General features: G+C 35.2%; 1 protein-coding gene and 1 pseudogene across 1 annotated transcript; both read right to left on the bottom strand.

The window, feature by feature from the left end:
* Positions 1–2,210: 2,210 nt before the first annotated feature.
* On the bottom strand, positions 2,211–4,120 carry LOC106377871 (fucosyltransferase 6-like). The gene is made up of 2 exons (XM_022711930.2): positions 3,876–4,120; positions 2,211–3,789 (listed from the first exon to the last, which is right to left on the bottom strand). The coding sequence occupies exons 1-2, from the start codon at positions 4,036–4,038 to the stop codon at positions 2,342–2,344; spliced, it is 1,611 nt and encodes a 536-aa protein (XP_022567651.2). The 5' UTR covers positions 4,039–4,120; the 3' UTR covers positions 2,211–2,341.
* A 3,770-nt stretch (positions 4,121–7,890) lies between these two features.
* Positions 7,891–10,123, bottom strand: LOC106414634 (annotated as a pseudogene).
* Positions 10,124–12,323: the final 2,200 nt, after the last annotated feature.

Consider the following 12,323-nt stretch of genomic DNA (forward strand, 5'->3'; position numbering starts at 1 on the left):
AATGTGTGTGGTTACTATGCAATAATGGAAGGACACCGCAAGAACATGAATATGCCTAACCCTTTGCATTTTATTAACGATAGCAAGCTAGAAACTTCAGTAGGGGCGGACCTAGGTGAGAGAGAGGTGATCTCGGTCCGCCCCTGAACTACATGGCCACTGTCATATACAGGGATGTTAACCACAGGGTTAGGGTCCAACCCTCTTTTGTTTATTATAAGCCCAGTCCTATTTTAACTCAACCCTATTTTAACCCTATTATAATCAAGGGTTAGGGCTGGTACCAGGGTTAACTCATTTAATTGAAAAAAATATTTTATTTATTTTTGTTCTTAAATTTTAAAGATAAAACTAAAAAAATTAAGATATGATATGATTCTTTCCTCCAATTTTTTGAGCATCAAAATCAAAAGTTTTCCTCCCAAAATCGAGTTTTTGCTACACAACTAAGAATAAAATTTTTCCGTCAAAAAAAAAATTGTGTTTTTTTCCGCCAAAACCTAATTTGAGTTTTTCCACCAAAACCACAAAATCAAGTTTTCCGCCGAAACCGGCAAATCGGGTTTTCCCGCCGAAACCGTAAAATCTAGTTTTTCCGCCAAAACCACAAAATCGAGTTTTCCCGCCAAAACCGCAAAATCCAGTTTTTCCGCCAAAACCACAAAAACGAGTTTTTTCGCCGAAACCGGCAAATCGAGTTTTTCCGCCGAAACCGGCAAATCGAGTTTTCCCGCCAAAAACTACAAAATCGCGTTTTTCCGCCGAAACAGCAAAAACGAGTTTTCCGCCGAAACCGGCAAATCAGGTTTTCCCGCCAAAATTGCAAAATCAAGTTTTTCCGCTGAAACCGCAAAATTGAGTTTTTCCGCCAAAACTAAAACCGCAATATCGAGTTTTCCCTACAAAACCGGCAAATCGAGTTTTCCCGCCAAAACCGTGAAATTGAGTTTTACGGGTTTTCCAGAAAAACTTAATTTTACGTTTTCACGGGAAAATTCGATTTTGAGGTTTTGGGGAAATACTCGATTTTGATTTTTTGGCGGGAAAACTCGATTTCGAAGTTTTGACGAAAAACTCGATTTTGCGTTTTTGGAAGGAAAACTCGATTTTGTTGTTTTAGTTGAAAACTCGATTTTGCGGTTTCGACGGAAAATTTCGTTGTTCAGTTTTTGGCGAGAAAACTCGACTTTAAGTTTTTTTTGATGAAAAACATTATTAAATATTGTATAATAGTTGTGTGAATCAAAATAAAAAGGTTAGAATTTAAACCCTGGTCCTATTAGGGCCAACCCTATTTGAACCCTGTTTAAAAAATGAGGGTTAGGGTTACAAATGGGTTTGCAGGGTTAGGGCTAACCCTGTTAGGTTGAGCCCATATTAACATCCCTAGTCATATAGGAAGCTTATCATAAGTTTATAGAAATTAGAGACATGAACATTTCACTTGATAGGGTTTGCTACAACGTCGCATTTGATGCTTTGATTAAGCTTCACAAAGTCAAGGAAACTATAGAATTGTTGCTAGAGCCTAGGGATGAAGGGATGAAATAGTAGCTCCTGACTTTAACAGGTGGTTGCTATCTACAAGGTAGATGTGACCAAGCCCTTGATTTGACTATTGAAATGGAATAAAAATGTAAGACAAGTGATATTGTTACATACGACGTACTTCCCGGTGGATTAGCTAGGAATGGTTACGCAGAAAATGCTTCAAAATCCCAAAAGCAATGGAAGATCGACATGTAAAAGCCCACTCGTTACACACAACATGGTCACTGAAGACTGAAGAGACGGTCTACAGTACACCATGCTATATTACAGATCAAGAGATTCGAATCTCAACAATAATCTATGAAAAGCTCAGGTGACGATGTGGAGACACGGTTAGTTATAGGTACGTACACAGTATACTGAAAACAGAGTCCTCTGTTCATCAGTTGACAAGAAAATTTAAGATCTGCATGAGTGTAATGAGGATTTGTGCTCAATGTTCATGTAAATACACTTATTCATACAGTGATACAAGTATCATCAGTGCTTCACTTCTTAAGAACGAAACAGGTAGAGCCAGAGAGAGAAAAATACAAAAACAGAACCGCAGCTTTGCTATGCTTGAGAACAGAGGAGCCGCCATAAAGGTAGAAACTTTGTTTATAAGTTATCACAAAAAAATCTGGTTCTATGCATTAAAATATTGATACAGAGGATACAATTACGTAAAATATTCTATCAAACATTTAAATAATTATTAATAGACAAGAATCAAAAGATAGATAAACAATGATCCTCTGTTTCAGTAACTCAAAATAATCCAATGAAATAAAAGCTAAAGAACGAACTACTACAACTCATCAAACAGCTTGAGACCATCATTATCACGATCCTCACAATGCTTCACAAACGGAAGAACCTTCCCCGAGTCAGTTCCCCAATCAGCATCACACCCATGAGACGGTGAAGTAAGATGACAAGGCTCAATCGAAGTAGACCGAACACACGGCGGATCAGGAACCGAAGCATCCCTCGGCTGATACAGCAACCAAGGCTTTAACCCTCCGAGACTATGAGCAACGTATCCAAAAGTGGACCTCGCGCTCGTGACAACGTTATCAGTTAAACTCAGAAGATACATCTCCGTTAAAGCCTTTTGGTCGTGAATCTTCTTGTCTGTTTGTTGATACCTCTCTCCACTTGGCTGATAAACTTTGATGACCTCTCCTCTCGAACTATCTTTGTTCGAAAACATGTTCCTCAAACGATCAGAGTACTCTGGATACAGAGACGTGACAAGAACCGCTTTAACTTTCTGACTTTGAGTTACATTAACCTCTTGTGTAACCACTACTTGAGGTAGTAGCTTCTCTCTTTGCGTACAGGACAAGACCTGGTCCATGACGTTTTTTAAATACCCCGCGCCGCCGCTGAAGACACGTATCTGAATCCCGAGCCTCTCGTCAGCTCTAGCTAAGTGCGCCTTGTAGTAACTTGTGATCATACCCCAAACTTCATTCGTCGGGTGGTAAATATACTTAGCCAAGATATGAAACACTGCTTCTTTCCGCGGGAAGAGCTTCACCAGTTCTGTCTGAAAAGCTGGATTAAACCATAGAGATGGGACAAAGTAGACGTTGGCCTTAACAATCAACCAAGGGACTTTATCGATCAGTGTTTGGTCTTTCGGACAGAAGAACATCTTGTCTTCATCCCTTGAATCGTGTAGGATATGAAGATAGAGATGCGGCGGGGTGGAGTTCGCGGTAATGGCGTGATTGTTTAACATCGTTCCGTAACAACGAGAGTATCCCTTATTGTATCCATCGATCTGCCTCGTCAAGGGGAAGTCACGTGGGAGCAACCACGAAGTACCTGGAAACGGCTCGCAGAAGAGGTCGCTAATGTCTTTGCTTTGATCAACGAGAACGACTCTCTCTGTTAATAGCGCGTAGAGGAAGACGGATGCTAGAGTTAGTATTCTGTTTCCGAGACCGTAGACCGCGACCCACACGATGTATTTGCATTCACCTACGGTTTTGTTTGCGTAGTTCTTGTCGTTATGACCAATAAGATTCTTTGTTGCTTCTTTGTAAGCTTGTGTCCCAGGACCGCAACGCTTGTGGAGCTTCTCGTAGCTTCTTAGCTTGGAGATGAGATACTCGGAAGGCTTGTATGGAGATGGCTTGCGGTACAAGGATGATTTATAGTACCTACTCACGCAAGAGCGTTCGTCGAAATCCGATGTTAATAGCCCTCCTAACAACTTATCCTGAGGTGTTTTGGATTCTTTTGAACCTATTAATCACAAGAAAAATTAAAATAAATATAAGTTCAAGAAAAAAACATATTCAAAAGATTAAATTGTCTTCTTGTGTGTTTACCGTTGATTGTAGCGTAAAGAAGTTGGTCGTTGAAGTTGTTTGGGGGTGATAGTAAGAATATAGAACCAATGAGTACGCTGGTAAAGATGAATGTTATCATAAACTTCATCTTCAACCCCAAAGTTTTGAGAACATCGCTGGAGATCTGAAACAGGTGATACATTGTTGACTTTACTTTGATCAGTTATGGTCAGAGATGCTTCAAAAGGAGTTATATATATATATATGTGTGTGTGTGTGTGTGTGTGTGTATATCTTACGTCTACAACTCTTATTAGTGATCCAAAGTGGACGAAGCATGATATTTATTAATAAAAGTTTGAATATTCTAATGTGTCATTGTTATGTTGTGCCCATCAACAAACCCCGAACGTGACTCAAGTTTTGTTTAATGCATATAAAGTCTTCTTATTCGATCTATACGAATCATCAAGTTGTATAGTGGATTTAACAAACAAGGAAATGGCCAATGAGAGAATTGTTTTGAATAATCAACAAGAGCTGTAATTTATTTCAAAAACTTGGAATCTATACAATACATCACATGTCATGTATTATTATGTGATCTTTGATCTTTTCTGTAATCATGAATTATTGTTGAATTGACAAATCATATTCATTTACTTATTCAACTAATAATAATCTTTGGCTCAGATGCGCAAGTTCGCGTTGTTGACTGAGAGAATATAAAAAGTAAACAAACTTGATAGGCCAAAAACGAGTTTCGAAGAATTGCCTAACTTGAGCCTTCACATATCAATTCAATAGACCATGGTTTTTCTTAATGCTTTTACCATTTGACAACTAGTATTAGAAAAGAGATCCCTATTTTAAAATGATGACTTTTATATAGTATTTCTAGAGAAAACTTACCGCAACTACCGTAAAATAAAATAAAATTTATTACACATGAATTTTTAATTTGTGATGAAATCTTAATGCATGTACCATGCAAAACTTATATATTGGTTTTTTAGTAGATTTCGTTCTCTGAAAACAAACTACTCCTAAAACCAAAATAAATAAATAATTAACGACCTCAGCAGAGTCGTTACTCTGTAACCAACGGTTTGAAACAGAAAATCTGAAGCAGTCAATATAAAACAATTGTTGACACTGGGCCTTTAACAACTGGGCCCAAAATTAATAGGTACAAGCCTAGCCCTTCGTGCCATTTAACCAATCGAAATCAACAATTAAACCAGCCTCAAAACTAAGGTTTTCACTTCACCTAATAGATTATCACTTTTAAAAGGTAAAACATATTTCAATAAGTGAATAAAATTTTAATATTTAGACATCTAAACTAAGATATCACTTTTAATTCATATTTCATGCAGACTTTTATTAAAATAGATTTTTACTTTTTCTTAACTGATATTGTTTAAACGTATGTTTTAGGTATAAAGACAGTAATTATATATTGAATGTGAGATTAAATATGAACAGAGAACAAAAGGTATAAACGTTTAAATATTTCATAACGTACGTACCTTTATGAATTGATCATATGTTGTTGGTTGAATTGATCTTTGATAATATGTCCGTTCTCCATCATATGAACCAGATGATTGTTTGGAATCCATAGTGTTCATCAAACAACAAACAAATAGAAAAGGAATTTGTTCAAAAAGAAAATGTATTTTTTATTGAAAACACAAATAACTTAATAAACAATGATGAAGATAGTAAATCATGTGTTTAGTAAAAAACACTATTTAAAAAAACAAGAAAAACCAAGACAAAAGAAAAGAACAGAATACCAATAACAAAAAAGAACAAAGAGGTGAGTAAACAAAAGAGCAGAGAATTTTTTTTTGAAAAAATTTGGAAGAGCAGGAAGTTTTGGCTTAAACAAAGAGAGAGAGAGAGAGAGAGAGAGAGAGAGAGAGAGAGAGAGAGAGAGATTAAACTGAAACGCTCTTATATACATACACACGTATTAAGATTGATGTTAATTAGATCTCAATATGCTGTCGAAAAAAGAAAAAGATCTCAATTTGCTAAAACATGTTACTATATTTTAATAACGTCGATTAACAACAAGTAAGGTAATATTGACTATTTTCTAGGACCAATGTAATATGCCTATTTCCATATTTTTGTTAATATATATATACACACTATAATATGAATCAATATTCACTAATTAATATACCAATTGATTTCTATGGAATTGGAATCAAAATGTAGATTTAATGTTGTGACTGTTGACTATTTTTATAATGACTTTTCCGTATTTTTAGTAAATACAAAAATATCCACGCAATGCATGCAAGAAATTTAGTTATGAAGGGTCAGAAAGGGATATGTTGTTACTTGTTATAGAAAGCTACGCTTAAATTAATCGCGTCAAATAAGCGTTTACTCTATATCAAATATCAGTCAATTAGGGGGATGTATTCAACCGAGAATTTCAGGTGATTTGTATTAAAATGAAAAATCCACTGTTATTGAAACATGAATTTTAAAAACTCATTTAAAATTCACTGTTATTGAATTTGACATTTCTTAAAGTACTCTGAAATCCACTGTTATTGAAAATATTTTAAGTTGTGGAGTTTTAAAGTTTTCATGTGATTTTAGGGTGTTTGGGTATGATTTCTTAGTTAAAAAAATTAAAACTCAAATCTCATAGTTTTAAGTGATATTCTAGAGTAGTTTAACAAAAATCACTTAAATCTCTGCAACTTATTAAAATCATCCAAAACCCCATTAAAAATCAAATGTTAAATTGAATACACCCCCCTTAGTCTTTTAAAACCATACAATAAAACAAATAAAATCCCGATGATTCATGGGACTTTCCTATGAGACTCTGATTGTTTCCGCAGAAAGAACATCTTAGTATAATCCCCATGTCATGGAGAATATGAATATGAAGGTGCGATGGGATTGTAATGGAGTTTATAGCATGATTCTTCAACTCTGTTTCCCAGCCCACGCTGTGGCACTCACACCATGTATTTGTTGGGCCTAATTATTAAGCCTAATGGCTCAAATAATATATGGCAAAATGTGAAAATGAAATGGGCCTATGGATTCTTATAAAAAGCTTTGTTGGCTTTAATGAAATGAATTTAACAACATCCCACATTGGTTGGGAGAGTTGATTTTGAGGAGTATATATATGTCTCCATGACATGAGAGGTTAAACAGCTCAGAGGAAGAGAGCTCCCCACGCGCGCCGCCGCCGCCGTCCGGCTGGCTTGGGCTTGGGCCTTGGGCTTGGGCCTTGGGCCTTGGGCCTTGGGCCTTGGGCCTTGGGCCTTGGGCCTTGGGCCTTGGGCCTTGGTGGAGGGTCTCCGGCCCGATAAGAATATTCTTTTTGGACCAAGTTAAGCTCAACGTTTTGCCATTTAATTCCCGAAAAACGACATGCATTTTATTTTAAACAACACGTAGTTCGTTTAAAAGCAACACGCTGTCTCTCTTCTTGACGATAAGTTTAAACGAGAAAAGATCTTGCGGAGGAAGTTTCGTAACGCCTCGTCTCCGAGATCCATGGCTCGTCTTTTCTTCTTTATAAACTCGTCTCCTCCTTCATTTTTCTTTAAGTTTTTACGCAACAAAAAATCACCAGATCCCTCAACGTAAGTCTAGAGAGTGTTTCGTAGAGTTTATAGTTCGATAGGGCGATCACGAGTGAGACGTGATTCGTCTGCCATGGTTGTATCCTGGGACTCTATATTCGTATAGTCCCGTCTCACTAACGGAGCGAATATTTTGAGTTAAGGAAAGAGATCATATCTCGACTCCATGTCTCTTGGCGAATACGATTTCTTATCGTTCTTGTATTCGTCTTTTACATTCGTTTATTTCCTTAACATCGCTTTTATTCTATCGTTTATGTCAGTCCGGTTTTCCGGCTTTTACAGTATTCGCATAATTCACCATTAGATCTGCTTGCATAATCCTCGTTGCCATTACCAAGATGCTCTTGTACTCTTTTGTAAGCATCTGTTCCTGGACCGGGCGCTTGTGAGTCAATATCAAATAGCTTATGAGAGATGAGATATTGAGAAGCATTGTATGGTGATGGCTTGCCATACAAGGAAGAATGGTTCCTACTTTGATTCAGTTAATATATGTAGGGGCCCATATATGTATGTGTGCTTAGATCTAAGTTGTGATTAAAGTTAACAAAACTTTGCTCTAGAAATCTTGTATTATTGTGACCATCAACGAACTCCAAAATATTTTTAAAATTCACTAATTAATTATTCTGATTACAAATACAAAATAAATTGTTATAAATCAATGATATTATTCGATTTGGAAGATCTTCTTTATCTGTAAATATAAGTTCCAGTCTGTCATAACTCATATCGAAAATGCTTTAAAATGACCAAATAAAAACAACTTAGACAGTGAAGCATCTTCATTTGTAATTGACACCATAGACTATTTAGACTTAACATAGACAAATTGTAAACATAGACAAAATCATTTACATTCTAAATGAAAAGCAAGCCAAGATATATGGTCAGTTTATTTATATATATATATATATATTACAAACTTTCCTCTGTTTTGTTTACTTGTGCATATGATATTGTGATCAGTCGCCTTTACATACAATCAATATTCATAAAAAACTCTCTGTTTCAACTTTCAATAGAATAAGATCTATAACTCATCTTTGGTACCATCAAATAGTTTAACCCCATCATGCCTAGTATCCTCACAATGTCTTACAAAGGGAAAGACTGTAGCCAAGTCAATTCTCTTTTTGTTCTCACATCCATGACTCGGAGAAGTAATGTAACAAGGCTCCATGGATACAGCACGAACACATGGTGGATCAGGAACTCTGCCACTAACTGGCCGATAAAGTAACCATGGCTTCAACCCTCCAAGACTATGAGCAACATATCCAAACGTTGACCCTGCGCTTATGACAATGTTATCAGTTAAACTCAAAAGATAAATCTCGGCGAGAGCCTTTTGGTCGTGTAGCTTCTTGTCTGTTTGCTGAAACCTTTCTCCACTTGGCCGATAAACTTGCACAATGTCTCCTGTAGAAGTTGGTATTTCCCAATACATGTTCTTTAGGTTGTTGGAGTACTCTGGATGCAGAGATGTGACAAGAACCGCGTTAAGTTTCTTGCTTCTTGATGTATTACTGACTTGTGTAGCTAATTCAGGCAACAGTTTCTCTCTTTGTGTGCATGCAACGATCTGGTCCATCAAGTGCTGTAAATAACTAGCTCGTCTGGTGAAAACACGTACTTGGATCCCTAGTGTTTGGTCTGCTCTTGATAAGTAAGCATCGTAGGATCTTGTGACCATACCCCAAACTTGATTCGTGGGGTGAAAAAGATACAGAGCCAAGTGGTAGAAGACGGTTTCTTTCTGCGGGAAGAGCTTCACTAGTTCGGTCTGAAAAGTTGGATTAAACCATAGAGATGGGACAAAGTAGACATTGGCGTTGACAATCAACCAAGGGACTTTATCGATCAACGTTTGATCCTTTGGACAGAAGAACATCTTATCTACATCCCTTGAATCATGTAGGATATGAAGATATAGATGTTGTGGAGTTGAGTTGGCACTAATGGCATGATTATTCAACATTGTTCCGTAACAACGAGAGTACCCCATATTGTAGCCATCAATATGCTTCATCAGTGGAAAGTCATGAGGGAGTAACCATGAAGTACCTGGAAACGGCTCGCAGAAAAGATCACTAATGTCTTTGCTTTGATCAACAAGAACGACTCAAGAGAGCATAGAGGAAAACCGAGGCAAGCGTTAGTATTCTGTTTCCAAGCCCGAAAGCCGCGACCCACACAATGTATCTGCATTCACCAACAGATTTGCTTGCATAGTTATCATCATCATGACCAAGATTCTTTGTTGCTTCCTTGTAAGCTCTTGTTCCTGGACCGCAACGCCTGTGAAGTATCTCATAGCTCCTTAGCTTAGAGATTAGGTATTCAGAAGGCTTGTAAGGCAAAGGCTTGCGATACAAGGAAGACTGATGCCTACTCAAGCAAGAATCCTCATCGAAATCAGCGGTTAAAATCCCTCTTAGTAGTTTATCCTTAGGTTCTTTGGAATCCACTATCACTACAACAACAAAATCGAAATATTTAAGTCCAAAGGAATCATTCTGTATAAGAAATCAAAACGATAAATGACCATATACCGTTGACTATAGTGCCAAGAAGCTGGTGTGTGAAGAAGAGGTCTGAGAATGATACTAACATCACCGACCAGAGTACTAAGCAAGTGAAGACTTCATTGGAGATCTGACATAGTTGATGATACATACTGACATTTCAATGGACTTTTAGTATCAATTGTTATAAATGAGTTATCCAAGAGTTCAAAACTCTTATTGTGAGTTAATTCAAAGAAACGTGTACGTCTATACATATTTTTAATGTTTCTGCTGTGAAAATCGACAAACCGTGAATACAACTTTTTTTTTTGAATGATTACTTCATGTACATGTTACGATAACATGATATGAACTAACAATTTGTTTGGTTGTCAAAAAAAAGGAAACAGTGTACTGTTGATATTTCCACTAGTTATAATCAAATTCAACCGACTCACAAACTGTCTAAATGAGAAAGCAAAGGGAAAACTTTTTAATTCTAGCTTTTAGCAAAAAATAAATAAATAATAATAAATAATTCTAACGAAATTGTAACTACCATGCATGCAATACAATGAAATTGTTGCGTAAGTTATAAATCTTTTTGATAATTGTATAAACATGACACCAAATTTGTTGTTCATCATCAAAACCTAGGGCTGAAGTTAAATTCAACTTAAACTAAAAACACTTTATTATTCTGTTAAATTTTTGTGAAAGTAAAATCAGGTTTTATAATTATCGCAGCAAATTAATAATGATGCAAAAATTGGAAAAAGGGAAATTGTTATAAAAAAAAAAATTTACTCAGATTAACTCTAATCTTTTACTTAATTACTAGTTTAACCTTGTGTAATCAATATAATCTAACACTAGGTAATAATCCGCGCAGCGCGGAATGTGATTATTAGTTTCATTATTTTTTAATAAGGAGACATTAATCTGTTTAATCTGGATATCAGTTCGGTTTTAGCTTGTTTTTAATCACATAACTATAACTATCATTTTAAATTAGTATTTATTTGGTTTGTTCGGTTAAAATGTTTGATGTTTTTGTTTTTTTTCTGTGATAATAAAAAATTATTATTATTTGTTTGTTTTCATGTTATGAATCTTACATAGTTGTGATGTCGAACCAATGGTTTCATATTATAGTTTCTAAACAGATAATAGTTAAAAAAAAGAAAAAAAAATTATTAAGACAAATCATTTTGCTACAGTTTGGTCGATAGTGAAAGAAGCATTAAAAATAATATTTTAACTTCCAAAAAATTAGATATTTCAGTTGTAGTAAATACTTAGTTATAACGTGTTCACCTCAATGTGCACATGTATGCGTATGTAAAAATATATAAAGATGGTTGATAAATATATAAAGATACTGTTAATTAATATTAAATGACTTTTTTTCAAAATAATACATGAAAAATAAAATTATTAAAATAAAATTATTTAAAAACAAAAATATTGTAAAATTTATATAAACTATAATATATAACTTATATATAATTCTTTAAATATATGTATATATATGTGCATATAACGGATCAAATTAGATATTCGTTCCTATAAATATTGATATTTGTGATTTGCTTTTTTTTTACGGATATTGCATTTTACTATTTGATTTGGTTCGTAGAGTAACAGATATCTGGATTTTTCGGTTCGAATCAAAACGAATAACGAATCGAATCAAAATTTATGAATAATTTGTCCAGCTCTATTCGTAGACGGTAAAAATAACGTAAAGAAGAACCAGTCATATGAGTTTTATATTAAAAAAACATAAAGTACATAATGTGAACATATTTATGTAGAGTTTGGCTGAGAAACTCTCTACATGGAACATATGTACATAAAGACAATTAACCCTAATAGTTCTTCTTTACTACAATTTTGCCATTATTCATTTAATTCCTTAGTAAATAAAAAATTAAAACGGTGAAAAATAATTGAAACCCTAGCCATAGTCGACCGGAATAAGAAAAACATTCTGAAAACAAAACCATTGTTTCGTCGAAGATGCTAATTTTTAAAATTGCCGGCAGTTTAATCTTCTTCCTCCGAGTAGTGTCGACTTCGCCAGTGGGAGGGCCTCTTGTTATCTCCGCTGTCAAACACTCCGACGACGAGAACCACCATCTCTTCACCCGTCAATTACGTCTGTCACTCCATGGTTTCGAATCTGTATTTCGTTTTCCTCCGATTAATAAATTTTGTTTTCTGGAATATTGAAATTTCCATGGAGTTTGGATAGCTTTTGATTTGGTGTTAAGTGTTATAGATCAGAATATTTGTTACAACAACGAATCATATGCATCTCATACTTGATTATGCATTGT

The sequence above is a fragment of the Brassica napus genome, chromosome C8 (assembly GCF_020379485.1).
Source record: "Brassica napus cultivar Da-Ae chromosome C8, Da-Ae, whole genome shotgun sequence".
NCBI classification, from domain to species: domain Eukaryota; kingdom Viridiplantae; phylum Streptophyta; class Magnoliopsida; order Brassicales; family Brassicaceae; genus Brassica; species Brassica napus.